Raw genomic sequence first — 17,686 nt, 5'->3', positions numbered from 1 at the left:
CTTGCTAAGTGCTGTTTCGGTTAATTAGTGTGTACATGCACATCATATTCTCAAAGGTTACTGGATCTAGAATGTATGTGCAGTGATTGACTGATGTTGACAGACACTGCTGTGTTTGTTCTCACGTATCAAAATGACATGTTGGAAAAGGGAGGGACCCCATTTACTACTGTCCCCATGTTTACTTCCCTCAGAATGATCCTGGTAATCTCCAAATCGTTTTTCCTATGTTCCCACAAAATAAAGTATTAAAAACAGTCATAAAGACTTATATTTTTTAGCACGTAAATGTCTAAATGATCAACAGTATCTAGTAAACATCCATGATATTTTCAGAACCTAGTAAATCTCTACTAATGAACTTAACAAAGAGCTTTTTCATGTTAAAGATCCTATAACTAACTAGGAAACACCCTCTGAAAAAAAAAACCCAAATTAATATATATTGGCTAATTTAAAGGTTTTAGATTAGTGATTAACAGATCTTTTCAACCTTGAGAAATATATATAAGGTCTAGGAAAAGAAACTTCACATCCTTAAGAACAGTATTATTCAATTAATGTTTATTTAAAGCAATGCATCAGTTTTTCCATTGTGAATAGACAGATTCACATAACAGCCATACTTTTAGATACCAAATAACCGTAACTAACTTTTGTCCACAAGACATACTGGGTCAAACAATGTGATCGATCCAAAGGTTATCTATTTTTAAAAGATTTAAGTACTTAACTACAAAGATGATTAGTCAGTCAATTGCTTATGACACTTCTCATTTAAAAGAAAAGAAGACAGAGGTTTTTCATAAATCAAATTTATTACAAAGAATTGATGTGCAATCAAAGTCAAATATGTTCCTCAGAGTATGCAAGAGATAAGCAAAATAATATTAATATAATTAAAGTTACTAAAAAACATGTTTTTTCTGAATGGTAATATAGAACATCTTGGTGCATTATCATTATCTGACAACAGAAAACAAGTAAAACATGTTTCAATATTGACTTTCTGTTGTTCTTATAAAGTCAAAATAAAAATTCCAACAGAGCAGGAAATCAAAATTCTAGAAAGTGTGTCTTAAAGAGGTGTCCTCTTTAATAGTATGCAATTCCCTACAAATAATAATATCTCATCTGAAAGCGTATTTACAAGTCAGAGCTCTGCCAGCCACTAAGGGAACAGCTCTCCATCTGTTTCATCTACAGAGGTGGTGCTTACACAGTTCCTTTGAAGGCATATAATTTTTAAAAACAGTGAAAATCCACTTGTTCTTTTCTATTTTATTGATCTATACATTTCAAATGTGGTCATGTTAATGACCATATATGTAAAAATATTTTAAAAGACAAAAATAACAATTATATACAGTTTGCAAAGATCGAACTTTAACCATGGTACCTTTCATTCAGTCCAGTTACTACAGAGACCTTCTAGCACTGGTAACTATCAGCTACTGAATGTATCAGGCCAAATGAAGCCTCAAGGCTATGTCCAGATTTATTTTTTAACTTTCAAATGCTTTCATTTTTTCTTCAAAAAACAGTCAACGATTCACCTCCTTTTAAACTGGCGATAGCTACATGAGCAGTACCTGATACCACAAATCAAAGCCAAAAAGCTACTGTTAATTGAAGTCGATTTTACCACTCAGATTAAATTCAGATGTCTAGATCCCAGATACCTGGGCATGAAATATTAAAATCTGCCAAGAGGAATTAGGTATTTTTCTCCTTTTCTTTTAACATAATCCACTATATAATAGTGAACTAAATATGTTTGTTTCATAGAAACAACTTACATTTGCCAATACAAAGCAAATGGTCTATGTACAGATACAATAGGACTGCCTAACTGACAGTGAGTATTGCCGACCAGGCTCCAAACCCATGGAGCTAATACGGTGGAGCTCTCTGCTGAATGGACTTTCCCTTCAGGATACGTCGGATCTGGAAAGGAAACCAACAGGATTTGTGAGGTTTCTTTTTTACAATCAAAGTACCACCTCTTCAGAGTTTCTTTCTTCTATACGTAATTCCTGCCTACTTATAAGTAAGCGTATGAAGAAATACACAACAGTATGTGTCAAGATTTTAAGGGGACTTGAAAAAAAAAAAAAAAAACTACAACTTCTTTTAAGGTTTACTACAGCTCTCCTGTAGTGATCTTTGAGTACAAGAAAGTAAAGCATCTCCATGAAAAAAATTATCTGAAGCTGAACATCTCCAACTGTTTAACCAAGACCTTTATTCCTTTCCTAATCTTCTGTTATTTGTGAGAACATGTAAAACAAGGCAGTAATCATGATTATACATATCTCACCTACCTTGATGTCAGCCTCAACTAAGAACCCAGAGTCTTTCTTATAGATATAAATAAATTATAATGCCCTTCGAGTCAAGATAGCTATCAAGATATCCAAGAATGAAAGCATTGTGCATGACTGCATGGATCACAGCAAAGCCCCCAGGCTCACTGAGAGCTGAGTCATTGATTTTATATCTCAGCCTGACAAATTTTATCATGTCTCTCAGCCCACAGAGATTAGAAGCAACAAGTTAAAAGAAAGGAGATTGGAGTCAGGGATGTAACTGATAGCTACCAAAAGGAGACACAATGACTATAGTCTGACAATAAAAGCAAAGGGAAAGATCCTCCTTCCAAACAGAGAGAAACAAAAATACAAAAGCAGAAAGAAGAATAATCTGAGAACACTTATTTAGCAAGGAGTTAAGCAACTCTCTGTGCTCGATACTCCCTGAGAACCTCACTCTATGAATGCACACCACAAACAGTGAAGCAGAAGAAATGACTCTGTCATTTACTATTTAACGATGGTTCCTGTGCCTGGAACCACTCTGAATCTCAGTCTTTCCAGTTTAACCTTCATCCTGAGAAGTTTTCCTAACTATTAAGTGGTATAATATACCACTACAAGTTACCAAGAGATTTGTTTTCAGCTATCAAGAAATCTACAAATGTGAGTTACTATAACATTGTGGCCACAATGAGGGCTGTAAATCAAAGAAAAGGCTAAACTGCATTCCATATATTTTATTTTGTGATTATTACACTATATAATGACCTATAGCCACAATCACCTCATTTCCTCCAGGGAAAAAGTTTCATTAAAAATCGTTTAAGTTCTTAAAGAGTCAGCTCTTATTATCAGGAAAAGTTTAATCATATCAAACTGTTCAATCTCCAAATGTAATATAGAATCATATGATAAGAAAAGCATAATTCTATTTAAAGTATAAACTATTTCTAGGTTCAAAGTTACATAAATAACTTTCCCCACTTTTTACTTAGGATCAGTTAGCAGACAGAAATCATTGGTAACAGCTAACGTTGACTGAGCACTCAGGTGTCTGGAAGTATTCTGAACACTCTACAGATACTCACTCATCTAATACCCACACTATTTGAAGGTTCATCACTTACTCACAAAACTAGATTCTGTTTCCTTAGTGTCTACAGGAACCTTGCTTCCTCCTCTTTCATCAACTGCCAAATGTCAAACCATTCTGACTTAGTTCAAACCTAAGCTTGTTACCTTGGAAGAAAAGGAAGGACTGCCTGACTTCTAACCATTTGGGGTCCACGGATACAGCCTTAAATGTCTTACTCCTCCTTTGGAAACACAACAATTGACTCCAAAGGGCAACAATGACAACTGCTGAGACACATATGCTGACAGAGGCCATCTGAGCCGACAGAGCCCACCTGAAGAGTGCCAGCTGACCCACCACTCTTACGTTTCAGGACAAGGCCTGAAAGCATGTCTTTCCCTTCCGTGGCCCTCACCTGTTCTCCCACAGGGCCATCAGGAACCAAATGCACTGGCTGCTCGTTCTCCAAGTTCCGAGTACTTGGGTCTGCTCCCTTCCTCATCAACAGGCGGACTGCATCCAGCTGCGTCACCCGATATTGCAGGCTAGCAGCAACATGGAGGGCGGTGTTTCCATTGTACGCCTGAAGACCAAGAGAAAATGACACCCGTGAGGATAGGAGACTTTCACAAAAGCAGCTCAAAAGCTTGAAGAAGGTATAAAGAAGGTCATTCCAACTCTCGTGCAGTTCTCGGGTATTCCTAAAAGTACCTTTGCATTCACAAAAGACAGGCAACTGGGCAGTTCCAAAAAGAGGCGAATGAGTTCCAGGTTTGCTTCTTCTGCTGCCAGATGCAGGGCTGTGCGGCCACTTTTACGATCCTTGTCAAAGGCAAGAGGGAGAAGACAGTGAACATCTGAGACCACGCCCTAGACATACGCTGCTCACCCAGCCTCGCCTATGTCTGACTCACCAGTGGAGACTCACTTGAAGTGCCCCCTTCTTCACAAACCCTTCTTTCATCCCAAGCTCCATGAAATCTCATTTCTCCTTTGAAATTCCCTTTTCATTTGCCTGCATGCCTCTTATCACATCTACCCTTATACACCAGGTGGCCATAAAATGTAGAAATAGACTACACTGTTTTATTGAGGGCTGTAATATAGTACAAGAAACCATTTATTGTCTATCCGCCTGTGTTTCCAGACTTGGTGGCCATCCTGTAGACTGACAGTTAGCTATCTCTCTCACCATTTCTACTAGACTGTAAGCTCCCCAAGGACCCAAGGGGCTTATGATTTAGGCATCTTTCCCATAGAACCCCTAACTCAGTGCCTGGCACACAGCATATATTCAGTAAAGAAACCTCAGATTTAAAGATAACAAAATATTTTCCAGTTTAAAAAAACAGAAGATTAAGTCCAGATTCTACAACAATGAAGAAATCCTTATGAAATGCAGTGCCTTTATTATCTGTGTATGACAACTGAAACCAAAATGAAAATATCAGTTTCAAGCATATTCTTTTCCTTTCAAATAAAGACTAATTCATTTTACAGCTGAATGATCTTCAGAATAATAAGCCATAGATTAAACACAAATCAAGAAAGCAAATGAGGTGATCTTTTAAAATCTAAGCTCCTTAACTATCCATACATTGCTACTCACTCCATTAATTTTTTAAAAGGGGGGGGGCAATAAAATTAAAAGAGGAGAAAGTTTTAATCTCTACTGGGGAACAAGCTCTTCTGCTATAACCACTTCTCTCCCACATTCCATGTCTAAACTCTTCTGTGAATTTACCTTAGCTTCCACTGTTGCTCCCATTTGAATCAGACACTTAATTGTATCAACTAGACTTTTATTCTTCAGTAAAAGCTCCTGAACTTCAGGTGAATGGGGCTGTTGATTTCTCTGGAGTTCGTGCACCACAGCATTGTGGGCCAAAACTGCACAGTGTAGAGGGGTCAGGCCTAGAAAAAAGTATAAGAAAGCAGAAATCAAGCCTCCCATCAACTCTTTCCGTTGTTCTATAATTACAGACCTTGGGGGTAGCATCTATGTGACCTACGTATGGGCTCCACAAGAACCACTAAGGAAACCTGAAGATTTCCTCCATTGGGTCTTAGCACTAACTTTATCTACAGAATATTTTAGCTTTAATTAACTCCTTTTCTTCTTGGTATTGAACTTAATGCCCTTGGAACTAAAGGGCCCCTCTCTCTGAATGCTTCTTCACCCAATAATATGTCCACTGCTTACCATCATAGTTAGTTGCCTCCAGGTCCACAAACTGGTTGCTCCCTGCTGCTCCCTTCTGAATTGCCTGCAGGATTTAAAAGTAGACATTTACTCAGCACAAGACAAGCTCTGCCAAATACTTATCTACAAGTGTCCCAAGAAAGGAATAAGTCAACTCAGAAGAGAGTATTGCAAAAGGCAACCTGCACCCAACTGCTAATTTCTAAGCCCTATCCTGTGGCCCTGTAGTAACGGGAGCCTGGCTTGCTGCCTCTTACCTGAAGCACCTGGGAGTGGCCCTTCTCTGCACACACATGCAGGGGCGTTCTTCCCCAGCAGTCAGTGGTGTTCACCTGGGCCCCGAGGGTCACTAGGTCCTGCACGATGAGGTGCTGATTGGCAGCCACGGCCACCTGGAAGGCACTCTGTGGACATGCAGAGGAAAAAATATATATATTTTGAAAACTATAAAACTATCCTAACAAGGAATATGAACCTAAACTAAGACTGAGGGGGGAAAAACCCACATAGAAAAAATGAATCCTATTAATAAGTTGTAAGATACTGTAATACAAGGAAACTATAAAAAGCTTAGGGTGAGGCTTTATTACACCCCATTAGTCTTTGGTCAAATGACTACAAAGTTAACGTTAATAACTTCAAGGTTGGCAGTGACAGAGTCAACATCCCAAAGTTAATATTAACCAAACTCTTTTGGTCTGGAACTCTGAAATAATCTACACTCGAATATGAGACCAGCTATCGTCTTAACCACACCTTTGCCATTTCCCTATGTCAAGATCCTCACCTGGGGTAGGGGAGGAAGGCTCAAGAAGTACCGAAGCCTCCTGTAAAGACTTCAGTACATTGAAAGCCATTTTCCTCCAATTAAAAAATTAATTAAAATAAAAAATCCTCACCTGTCCATTGTGCTCTTTAATATCTAGCATGTGAAGTGCATTCATTTTTCTTGCAAGGACATAGGAAAGTGCCCTTCTCCCTTGGGCAACAGCAATATGTAGGAACCTGGGGGAAAGAAAAGGAAAAGAGGTAAATTATTTCTGATTTCACTAAGTTCATCTTTTAAAAAAAAATTCTTCCTTTAGCCCTTTTCTTGATGTGCTGGTATACTCAAATCAAACAGCTGCCGCTATTGTTGTTCAGTTGCTAAGTTGTGTCCGACTCTTTGTGACCCCATGGACAGCAGCTTGCCAGGCTTGTCTATCCTTCACTATCTCCTGAACCCCATAAACAGTATGAAAAATGAAACAGTACAGAGCATAATTTGTCTTTTCTGCTATGCTGACAATACCCATCTGTGTTACAAGATCAAGTAGGTTACCAGAAAGAAGTACGCCAAGTACCATGTTGACTGCATTAAATCTAATGTTTTTAATGTTCATAAAAACCCAATGAGGGAGATAGTACCATTTTACATGCCCAGAAACTAAAGTACAGAGAGGTTAACAATTTGCCCAGGTTCACAAAGATTTGAGGACAGATCCGTAATCAATCTACAAATCAACTCATGGTTGATCACGACCAACCAACTATGATCTAACTGATTTTGCTCTACAGACATAATCTGTGCTAATCTTTCAAAACCAATTATTCAAAGAGGCCAAATACATTTTCATTAATTTGGAACAGGTAATTTGTTCACCCAGAAAAAAAAAAAGAAAACTCTTCTCTGAAATACTAGCTATCATTCTGCCTCCACTAGTCATCTAGATTAGTCAATCACTTACTCAGATCTAAGTTGGCATACCCTGTGCCCACCGTGGCCAACAACCATGGCTTACCAAATTAGGTTAATGACATAAAAGGATATACTTACGTGTCACCATCTGCATCCTTTGAAAGAAACTGGTCTTGGGAGATATTTGCCAATTTGTTTTCTTCCTGCTCTACTTGCCACTGAAAAAAAGATTTCCCTAACTGTGTGGTGTTCATTGGATTTCCGCCAAGGTTCGGGAAGGGCAGCGGCGTGCTTAAAGGGGTAGAGCCTGCATCTGGCCTTGCCAGGGCCTCACAGGCATCTGGTGGCATCAGGTTGAAGTTCTGTAGATGGGTGTCAATTTGCTGCTGAACGCTGGCAGCAGTCTGAGGGGGAACAGCAATATTCTCAGATTCCCGGGGATCACTTAAAAGGGATGCAAAACTCTGGTCTGGGCAGAACTGTGGTTCTCGACCAAACAAGTGTGGCTCATAGCTGGGGGACTGGGAAGTTCTGGAATAAGGGCTGTACTCCAGGGCTGGACTGTGGGTGTAGTGCTGTGGCGGCGGCTGCATGCTCTGATTCTGTGGTGAATACTGGTACACGGAAGCCTGATCCATCATGTGTGGGGAGCTGCTGACTTGGAAGGGCTGGTATTTCTGAGGTGGAGAGAAGACCTGCCCTCTGTGGAGGTCCTGACACTGCTCATGGGGGGAGCCCTGAGGGGCCTCCCCAGGGCTCATCCAGCTAACTTGGACAGTGTTCAGGGAAACCGGGCTGCATTCATTCTTAATGTTGATAATGTTCTGAAGCAGATCGGCACAGCTGTCCTGTTTGGATTCATTGTGATGGACATCTTCCATGCTCTCCGCGGGTGTGGGTGTTTGAGGTGGTGTCTGGAAAGGAAGAAAAAGGAAGTTGCACATTCTCTTCCAAAATTATTCTAAAAATAATTTCCAAAGGGTATTCAGAGAAAATAGTGAGATACATACCAAAAACTGGGTATGTAACAAAGCTGATCTTTTGCAAGCTGGTCCATCAGACAATGAATCAGAGCCTTTCCTTTTCCCACTATATGATACTGTGTTCTTCAATTCTATACCCGAGAAAGGAAAATGGAATCTGTGATCATTTTACTTCACAAAATTTTGCCCCTAATCACAGCGCAATATTTTACCCTAGAGCTCCCATAATATTATAAATAGAGGTAACCCTTACCTGTGAATTGCTCTCTGTTCACACCTTGTGTCTATAAGGAAAAAAAAGTTTCCAATTTAGTGTGTGATAAATGGTTTCCTGATTAACATTTATCAGTAAACAGATATCTCTACCATTCTTTGTAGTTTGCCATGAACATATGATATACCATTCTAACAGTATTTATTTTCTATGTTCATTTCCATCCTACCTTACAACTTCCCCCATTTGCATTTTCACCTCATTCAACTTGGGTCAAGGTAAAATTAATAAGGCAACTTGAGCTTTTCCTTTCTAATCAAAATGTTCCATTGAGCTGAACCACATTAATTTCCTTGCCCCCAACTTGCCTTCGTTTACTCATTCATTAAATTTCTCTTGCACACTGCCAAGCGCCCAGCACTGGGCCCAGCGACAAGAATCTAGCAGACAGCAGGACAAATATGCTCTCTGTCCTTTGTACTCTGTGGTCTATGAGAGTAATAACCCTAACAGACTAACCTCCCTGCCACCCAACCCAAAACAAATCAGTTAGGTGCCACCTTAAAATCATCGACAGCTTGTCCGGAAGCCTTCTGTTTATGACTTCGGATGTGCAATAGGAGTTCTTTCACCGAGTTCTTCACACGAACACCTTGAAAGGGTCCTCTCTGCTGCCTTACAGCCCCCATATGGGGCTCAACTGTTCAAAAACAAAAAACAAAAACATATCCCAAGTGAGTGTCTTCAAAGACATGAATATTAGTAACTTCGAAAGCACAGCTGTCCAACGTGATAAAGTTCCCAACTGGCCACAAAGCCTCTTCAACTCACCCCGGCCGATGACCTTGCACGTCAGTCCCCAGCCCTACTTAAGGATTCTACCTTGCCTGATACCTTTCCCCACCAGGCACCCTAAGGAATTAAAGCTCATAAAAAGTCATTTCAGGGAGCCCCAGAAACAAGGGATAAACCCAAATTAGTTCTCTCTCAGCCCTAAATACGGCAAGAGAGAGGACTGCAGATTTTGCCATCCTGACTCTCATAAATCTATAATTATTCTAGACTCTTTAAAAACCTGGGAGAGCAATTGCTAAATGATGAATTTTTAGCTTTCCAAACCAAAGGGTTTCTGTCCACACAGAAATTGTAAAGTCTTATCAATTCCACTCACCGAAGAAGGCACAAAACAATGTACCAAAGCCTAATAATTAATAATGTCTTAGTTTATTATTTCCCTCAGTTGAGCTATGCCGAGAAAGCTGCTTTAAATTCACTAAGCTTAAACACATTTCCACACACACACACAGGATTTCCCCTCACCGACTGTTTACGGAATTGCTCATATAGGCCTTCTAAGTAAAAAGGAAATAATCTCATTTCATATTTAAGCTTTAAAATACACTTTAAAACATAGTACATGAGTACAGCATTCCACTCTGACCACTAACATGTCACAACCTCTTGGGATGAGTTGAACACAGAGTAAACACACACAGTCAGGAAATGAATAATTCAGCAATTCCATTGAGAGTAGGAAAAAATAAGATAGGACAAAAACCAAGGCATAATTTAAACATATATATATATGTACTTATAATCAAACATATGAGAGAAACAACTCAATGATAGGGCAAATTAAACAGCTAGTTTTACATTTAAGTCATTTAGAAATATCTTGCCAGAATCTAACACAGCATTTCTCTGGAATGACAGCAGTTAATAATTCAACGTCACAAGGAGAAAAATTCAGTTTCAGAAATCCCCTATGGTAAACCAAAGAACTAGTAAAATAGTTTCAGCCAGATGAAGGCCAAATGAGGAGGGGGGGGGAAATGGTTTAGATAAACACACACAATTTTGGCATTTACTGCACACTCAAGATACAGAAAGCGTTTACAGAGTGGAACTGTTTGAATCACTTTTTTAAATGAAAATGACAAATCACACTTTAAAACGCAACCAAAACAGGAATGGCTAGCAGTGGGGAACACCTGGAAGAACGTTCTTTAAAATCATGCTGATTACATTTTCCAAAATGTGAGATTATCTAGACGTTCTTTGGTTTACCCACAGTGGCATCCTGTTTTCCCCCAAATTATGCAACTCCGTTCATTAAGAAAAAAAACTAACAATTCACAGCGGAAGACCGGAAACATTACGCCTTTCTCTGCCACATACAGCCCAACCACTCTAAAGCACAGAAAACAAAAACAAGACCGCAGAAATTCGGGGCAGACTTCGGAAAATCAAACTCAAGGTATACGTTGGTTTTCAGTACAGCTTCATCTCACATCTTGATAATATCCGTTTCTTTTCTTTATAAAGTCCTTCTACGTAAAAATTTTCACAAATACGTACTTAGGAAGAAATAATGACCTTCAACCTTGTACTCAAACCCTTATCGCCCGCTGCAGCCTTTCACTAAAACAGCCACGAGAAAAAGGTACACCTACATCGGCTCCAAAACCTCGCCATAGTGTGTGGATTATAGTTAATAAAGGCGTTTTTTAAAAGAAAACGAAGAGAAAAGCCAACGTGGTCCACTTCTCCCCGCCCGCCCCCCCCTCCCCAATCAGAGCCGTGTGTTTCCAGCTAACAGGCCAGCCGATGGCACCCGGATTTCACAGACGGTCAAAGGGCATCGAGTGATACTAAACGCCCAGCACAGGGCAAGGCATCCAGTCGTGGCCTAATATGACGACCAGTGTGATTATGTACCGCCGCTAAGGCAGGCGCAGAATCCTCCTAAAACCTGGCCGAGGTACTTCACATCTGGGCAGCCCAGACCACCCGCCTCCCCGAGCGTGGGCCCACGGGAGTCCGGGGGTCCCGGGGTCGCCCCGCTGGGGCCGCTGGGTACCTTGCAGCCGCTCAGCACGGGCGCCGCCTCTCGGCCGGGACTCGACCGCCCCGCAGGAGGACACGGACGAGGCGGAGGAGAAGTCGGAGGAGTCAGAGCCGGGCGAGCCTGGCGCCGAGGGCCCAGACGCCGAGCAGCCCCCGTCGCAGGCGCCGGGGGCGGCGGCAGGCGGCGACGCGCCGTAGAAGTAGGCCAGGTTGAGCGGGCTGGTCATGAGGCCGCAGTCGCCGGCCGCGTCCAGCAGCCCCTCTCCGCCGCGGCTATCGTCCAGCAGCTTGTCCACGATCATGCTCCCGGGCTCGGCGCTCGGGGACTCCAGACAGCTGTGCCCCCGGCTCACTGCGCGCGGCTGCCTCCCGGTTGTGGCTATGGCACCAGCTCTGATGGGCTCAGGGTATCGGCGGGAGGACGGCGCGGGCACGGGCGCGGACCCGGAGTGCCCGACTATTTAACCGGCGTTCGAGACCAGGGGCGGAGAGAAGGGGCCACCGCCTCGCCGGCCTCCCCCGCGCCCTGCTGGGCCATTGACGGCGTCGGGACCGCCTCCCGGCCCCTCCTCCGGATGCGCCCAGTTTCCAGTAAAATGTACAGGATGAAGCAATGTGTGCCCTCCGCCCTCGCCCCGCCCAGACCCGCCGGTTGTTTTCCTGCCCTTCACCTAGAAACCCAGCCGGAGGGCGGCCCCCCGGCTTTCGGCCCTCGTCCCCTGCCCTGGGATCCCCGCCCCGGCCGCCCGCCGAAAGATGCCCGAACCGGCTCTGCTTCGGCGCACCCCCAGCCCGGCCTCGGCGCCGGGGAGGAGGGCGCGCTGCGTGGGCATGGCCCGCAAAGTGGGGCCAAGAGGCAGGAGGCGGCGGTGGGAACTGGTCGGCCCGGTTCCGCGGAGTAGGAAGTGCTGGAAGATCCGCGCCACGCAGCCCTCCCGCCGCCCAGCGCCCGACTCCTCGCCAACCCCAACCCCGGCGTCTCCGGGAGGCTCATACGGGCCAGTCTTTGTTCAACTTAGTAAGCGTTTGCCAACATGCCTTTTGGCCGGGTCTCAAATCCCAAACTGAAAGAGATGTTGAAGCCATTTTTTGGTCCTCAAATTATAATCTGGGCAACATTTTTGGTGCCAACTGGGAATAAAAAGCATTGGCCTACACCCCAGAATCCTTCAATATTGAGACAAAGACGTCTTAGCAGAGTGATAAATATACATGCATGTATGTGTTTGTACGTTTATGTCTGTATTTAGGTTTATGCTGCGTAAGTGTTCCCTGTGTCGGATAAATACAGGAACTTTGCTCTTTGCTGTCTTAAAATACTTCAGTGGAGTTAACACAGCTTTTTTGTGTGCTGTGCTTAGTCACTCAGTCGTGGCTGACTCTTTGGGACTCTATGGACTGCAGCCCACCATGCTCCTCTGTCCATGGGGATTCCCCAGACAAGAATGCTGGAGTGGGTAGCCGTTCCCTTCTCTAGTGGCTCTTCCCAACCCAGCGATTGAACCCAGGTCTCCCTCATCACAGGTGGATTCTTTACCAACGGAGCCACCCAGGAAGCCCAAGAATACTGGAGTGGGCAACCTATTCCTCCTCCAGGGGAATCTACCCAACCCAGGAACTGAACCCAGGTCTCCCGCATTGCAGGCAGATTCTGTACCGACTGAGCCACCAGGGAAGCCCAATTTTTTTTTTTTAATTGAAGTCCCAATTACTTGCTAAAACCGTGGCTAGGCCTTAGTGGGAACAAAAGATGAGTGATTGTGTCTGTCCTTTCAAGCACATTATAATCCTAAAAGAATGATAAGGTAAGTACACACTATATTAAAAGAAACCGATTATGATTAAATATCATGAGGGATACAAAGTTCAGTTCAGTGAGTATCCTAAAAAGCAAGACAATATCTAGTGAAGGGAAAAGTGAGGTAATCAGGAAAATCTTTGCAAAGAAGGTGACATCTGAGATAGACCCCCAAAAATGAGTGAGGTTTCAACTCACAGCATTTCTTGGAAGAGGGAACAACAGGAGCAAAGAATTAAGAAAATAAATCAGATGAAAAAAAGAGTCCCTTCTACGGTAGTCAAGGGAAGATCATAACATTAAATGTAAAAGGTAACTTGGTGCCTTTGGGTGGTGCTCCTCCAGTGACAGACTGGCACACCTGGTCTTTATTTAATAAACATTGAGTGAACGTGAAAGAATTTGGGGCGGGCAAAATTAATCCAGAAGCAGGTCAGAGGAGGTGAGACTCAGGGGCCCAGAGGCTATTAGAAACCGCTGTAATGGCCCGAGAGAGAACCAGCCTGACCCTGGCGCAGAAGCAGTGAGAAAGAAGAAAAGTAGATGGAAAGAAAACAGAGCAAGGCAGCATTACTAGGGCAGAAGGCACAGGTTGGACCTGTTTGGAGATGGGCAGCAATGACGGGGTCCCCAGTCAGGCTATGGTTTGGGGCGAGAAGAGATGCCAGCTTCAGATCACAGGGAAAGTAGGATGTTAGGGTCCCAGAAGGAAGAAGTGAGTGAGGCAGGGGAAGAGGGAGACACTGAGCTTGAATTGTTGTTGAACTCAATTGTTGAATTGTTGTTGAACTCAATTGTTGAATTGCTGTAAGACCTGGTGGGGGCTCCAAAGTAAACATTTCCTTGCTTCTCGAGGATGTTGCATTGTTCCAGGAACCTTTTTTTCTTTAAATAATTAATTAGTATGTTTATTTTTAAGAACAAATAGACAATATGGACATTTTTTAAAATAATAATTCACAATTAAAACAATCATACAGTGTTGGAGCATGATGGTATTTAAATTAAACTCTGTAGCCAAACTGGTAAACTGTTCAGCCCAGGGTTATATTCTCAGTTTGCACAACTAGAATGAAACCAGTTTTGTCTATTCTCTTACTCATCTTTCATCAGTCACTGCTAATGAAGATGGCAGCCATCATTTAAATACACATCATTAGGTAAAGAACATAAATGTCAGTAAAACATTTTCTATTAAGTAGCAGGCTGATGGCACCATAAAAATGAAAATTTTTCAAGTTGTAAAATATAGTCAAAGTCATAATGGAGTACATTAATATTGTTTGGCATTCTCTCAGTATTCCTTTTTTTAATATAAATTTATTTATTTTAATTGGAGGCTAATTACAATATTGTATTGGTTTTGCCATACATCAACATGAATCCACCACGGGTGCACACGTGTTCCCCCTCCTGAACCCCCCTCCCTCCTCCCTCCCCATACCATCCCTCTGGGTCATCCCAGTGCACCAGCCCCAAGCATCCTGTATCCTGCATCGAACCTAGACTGGCGATTCATTTCACATATGATAATATACATGTTTCAATGCTATTCTCCCAAATCATCCCACCTTTGCCTTCTCCCACAGAGTCCAAAAGACTGTTCTATACATCTGTGTCTCTTTTGCTGTCTCGCATACAGGGTCATCGTTACCATCTTTCTAAATTCCATATATATGCGTTAGTATACTGTGTTGGTGTTTTTCTTTCTGGCTTACTTCACTCAATATAATAGGCTCCAATTTCATCCACCTCATTAGAACAGATTCAAATGTATTCTTTTTAATGGCTGAGAGGAACTTCTTGCTGCCTTTCTCTCCTGCCAATTTTGGGGTTTTGGTAAATTTTTTTAAAAAATCAAAAGGAAACAACTCCCTTGATGTAGCTGCAGAAAATACAAGGCTCCAGTAACTGCAGTTCCTCAAAGATCAAAATCACTTAAAAGATGTTTCAAATGAGATATTAGACTTTCTCAATAAAATGCTTCAGTTTTTTTTCCTTCCAACTAAAATTTTATGCATGACAAAGGCCATAAATGCCATCCAAATAAATTCATGGCAATTTTTTTTACAAAATTGTTTCTCCCCTTGAAATTATTTCCCATTTCACTTGGTATATAAAAATTTGAGCTTCAAAATCATGGCCTCTGGGGAAATATAGATAAATATGGTCAGTAGACCATATTTTCAAATGTTTCAAAATAATGTTCAAAATAATGTTTCAAAATCAATGTTCAAAGTTTTCTGTGAAATATCAAAGCAATCATACTGCTTAAAGAGACCACTATCCAGGTTCAATGCCTAGTTCAGGAGGATTCCACACGCTTCCATGCAACTAAGCCCCTGCACCACAACTCCTGAGGCCACATGCTGCAACTACTGAAGCCCGCACACCCTAGAGCCTGTGTTCCACAACAAGAGAAGCCCACGCAGGGCAACAAAGAGTAGCCCCCACTCACCACAACTAGAGAGAGCACAGACACAGCAACAAAGACCCAGTGCAGCCAAATCAATATTAATGATAAATAATAATTTTTTTTAAAAGACCACAACCTCCAACACACAATCAAGAATGGTTATTTGTTAACATCACTACAGAAATTAACTTTAAATGCTTATTTAAATGTTGAAATATAAACTCAAGTTTAGTCTATCAGGTTGAGTTATATGACACTGCCACTGTTCTGATCAAATACAGTGGAGCATGCACTCTGAAGATGGCCATCCATGATACATACGAGAACTTTCTGGGAAAGTCCACTGAGGCCAAGAGCCAGCGTGCTAACTTGCTAGCTATGTGAGTAGGCCATTCTACAAGCAGATCCTCCAGCTCATGTCTGGCCTTCAGATGACCACAGCACTGACCAACATCTTGAAGGTAGTTGTATGAGTAACCTCAAGTCAGAAACCCCTCTTTCAAAGCCACTCCCAGATTCCTGACCACAGAAACAATATTTGAAAAATGAGCCCTTGAGAATTTGCCTAGTTTATACCACTCATCATAGGTGGAGAAAAGATCAAAATCTTATATCTGAGTCTGGAGCCCATCTTTTGCTTTAGAAAGGGAGATCAGAGGACATTTCCTCAAGGCTCAGATGCACTGTCTACATCTGAAGATATAGAAAAAGATGAAAATGACAGATCAGAGAGTTCCCTTTCTCACAGAAGGAGAAATCTATTCCAAAGCAATTGGAAGGACCTGTAAGTTAAAAAAAAAAAACTTGATGGTGCTGTCTTTTCTTTGACTTTATAGATGTTAATAATTTACCTTATTGTGTCTTTACGATAGAGCATTCTGCATAGTAATGTGGTGCCAGTTAAGTTGTACTACTATTTTTAGACCAGACATTCAGGGTTTTAAAAAGAGGCACTGACTTTTTAAATGTGGATGTAATAAACTTTTGAAAAGCCAAAAATTATTTGGTACAGCTCTTCAAACCTGAAGAGAAAAAGCCAGTGAAGTATCTTACAGAGTAAGTAATTGTAACTGCACTGGCTGAATAAGCGAGAGAACAATAAAGCCTGGTGGAGTTTAGCTTGCTGAGTGCCTTCTAGATGAGAAGTCAGCAAAAGAAACGATGGCACAGCCACTTTCCAATGTTATAGTAACATCAAATTAAAGATCTGGCTGTAGACTGATCCTTTTCTGCAGAACTGCATTTTTGTCTTAGAAATGGACAGATCTGCCAACTGTCTGGACTTGCTATCTTGAATGTATTCCTCGGGAATCAGCACCAGTTAATCATCAAAGATCTTTCATATGAACATGTGATGACAACAAACATGAGGTGCTGAGTCATTTGAAGTATATGATAATTTTTTAATTTCATCATTTATCCTGGAACATTTGTGTTGACATTTGGACTGATGGTACAAAAGCAATGGTGGGTAAAATTCATGGTGCCTTACAACAAAATGAACTAGTCATCACTGTATTCTTCACCACTACCCATTTGCAGAGAGAAAGAAAAAAAGGGGCAGGGGGGAGAAGCCAGTTTCACTTAAGGAGTCATAGATGAAACAGTAATAAATACTAACTTTATTAAACCTTGGGCGAGAAGAGGGAAAGTGTGTGCTCTGCTTTATTTCCCATTGTTTCTCCCATAAATGTATTTTGTACATCCAGCAGTTACTACTTTTTTTAAATTTTACTTTTAAACTTATCCTCTATTTTTCCTACCTTTAAATAATTCCCTTCCAAGTAAGTTTACATGTAATTATTTGAAATTTCACATAGGAAAAACATTAAAATAGTGTTATAACTGTTTTATATGCTGGGAAAAGATAAAACTAGTCAAATTAGTTTGTTTTTGTTTTTGTTTTCAGAAGACTCCTTTCATATCAGTGTTTATTCATGTAGCTCCACCAGCAAGCTATGATTATGTTGTAGCCCAGTCAGTTTAGAACAGATGCCCTGGGCTACACTGCACACTTGGCCTTGATCACATCTGTAGCAGCTGGTGCAGTAGGTTATAAATATCTTTTATGGCAACACAGAGTAGTAGTAGGTTCGATATACATGACAAACAGTATTACAGCTCAATATTTTATGCATTTTTAGCATTTAAAAATAT

At 41.6% G+C, this 17,686-nt stretch overlaps 1 protein-coding gene across 4 annotated transcripts in view; it reads right to left on the bottom strand.

The window, feature by feature from the left end:
* Positions 1 to 547: 547 nt before the first annotated feature.
* The window catches only part of NFKBIZ (NFKB inhibitor zeta), a 32,759-nt gene continuing 15,620 nt past the window's right edge, over positions 548 to 17,686 (bottom strand). For 2 of the 4 annotated variants that reach the window (XM_060409835.1, XM_060409883.1), the window contains exons 3-12: positions 9,029 to 9,168; positions 8,508 to 8,538; positions 8,282 to 8,385; positions 7,410 to 8,185; positions 6,493 to 6,598; positions 5,851 to 5,997; positions 5,594 to 5,657; positions 5,135 to 5,304; positions 4,102 to 4,212; positions 548 to 3,973 (exon numbers count right to left, since the gene is read on the bottom strand). In XM_060409835.1, coding sequence (XP_060265818.1) covers positions 3,623 to 3,973; positions 4,102 to 4,212; positions 5,135 to 5,304; positions 5,594 to 5,657; positions 5,851 to 5,997; positions 6,493 to 6,598; positions 7,410 to 8,185; positions 8,282 to 8,385; positions 8,508 to 8,538; positions 9,029 to 9,157 — 1,989 coding nt within the window. In that variant the 5' untranslated portion in view covers positions 9,158 to 9,168 and the 3' untranslated portion in view covers positions 548 to 3,622. Of the gene's footprint in view, positions 3,974 to 4,101; positions 4,213 to 5,134; positions 5,305 to 5,593; positions 5,658 to 5,850; positions 5,998 to 6,492; positions 6,599 to 7,409; positions 8,186 to 8,281; positions 8,386 to 8,507; positions 8,539 to 9,028; positions 9,169 to 11,328; positions 11,750 to 17,686 lie in introns of those variants that run through there. The other 2 variants (NM_001306117.1, XM_060409790.1) reach the window with 2 other exon arrangements.

Source organism: Ovis aries, chromosome 1 (assembly GCF_016772045.2).
Source record: "Ovis aries strain OAR_USU_Benz2616 breed Rambouillet chromosome 1, ARS-UI_Ramb_v3.0, whole genome shotgun sequence".
Taxonomy (NCBI): domain Eukaryota; kingdom Metazoa; phylum Chordata; class Mammalia; order Artiodactyla; family Bovidae; genus Ovis; species Ovis aries.
This window is presented reverse-complemented; position numbering and strand designations above follow the sequence as displayed.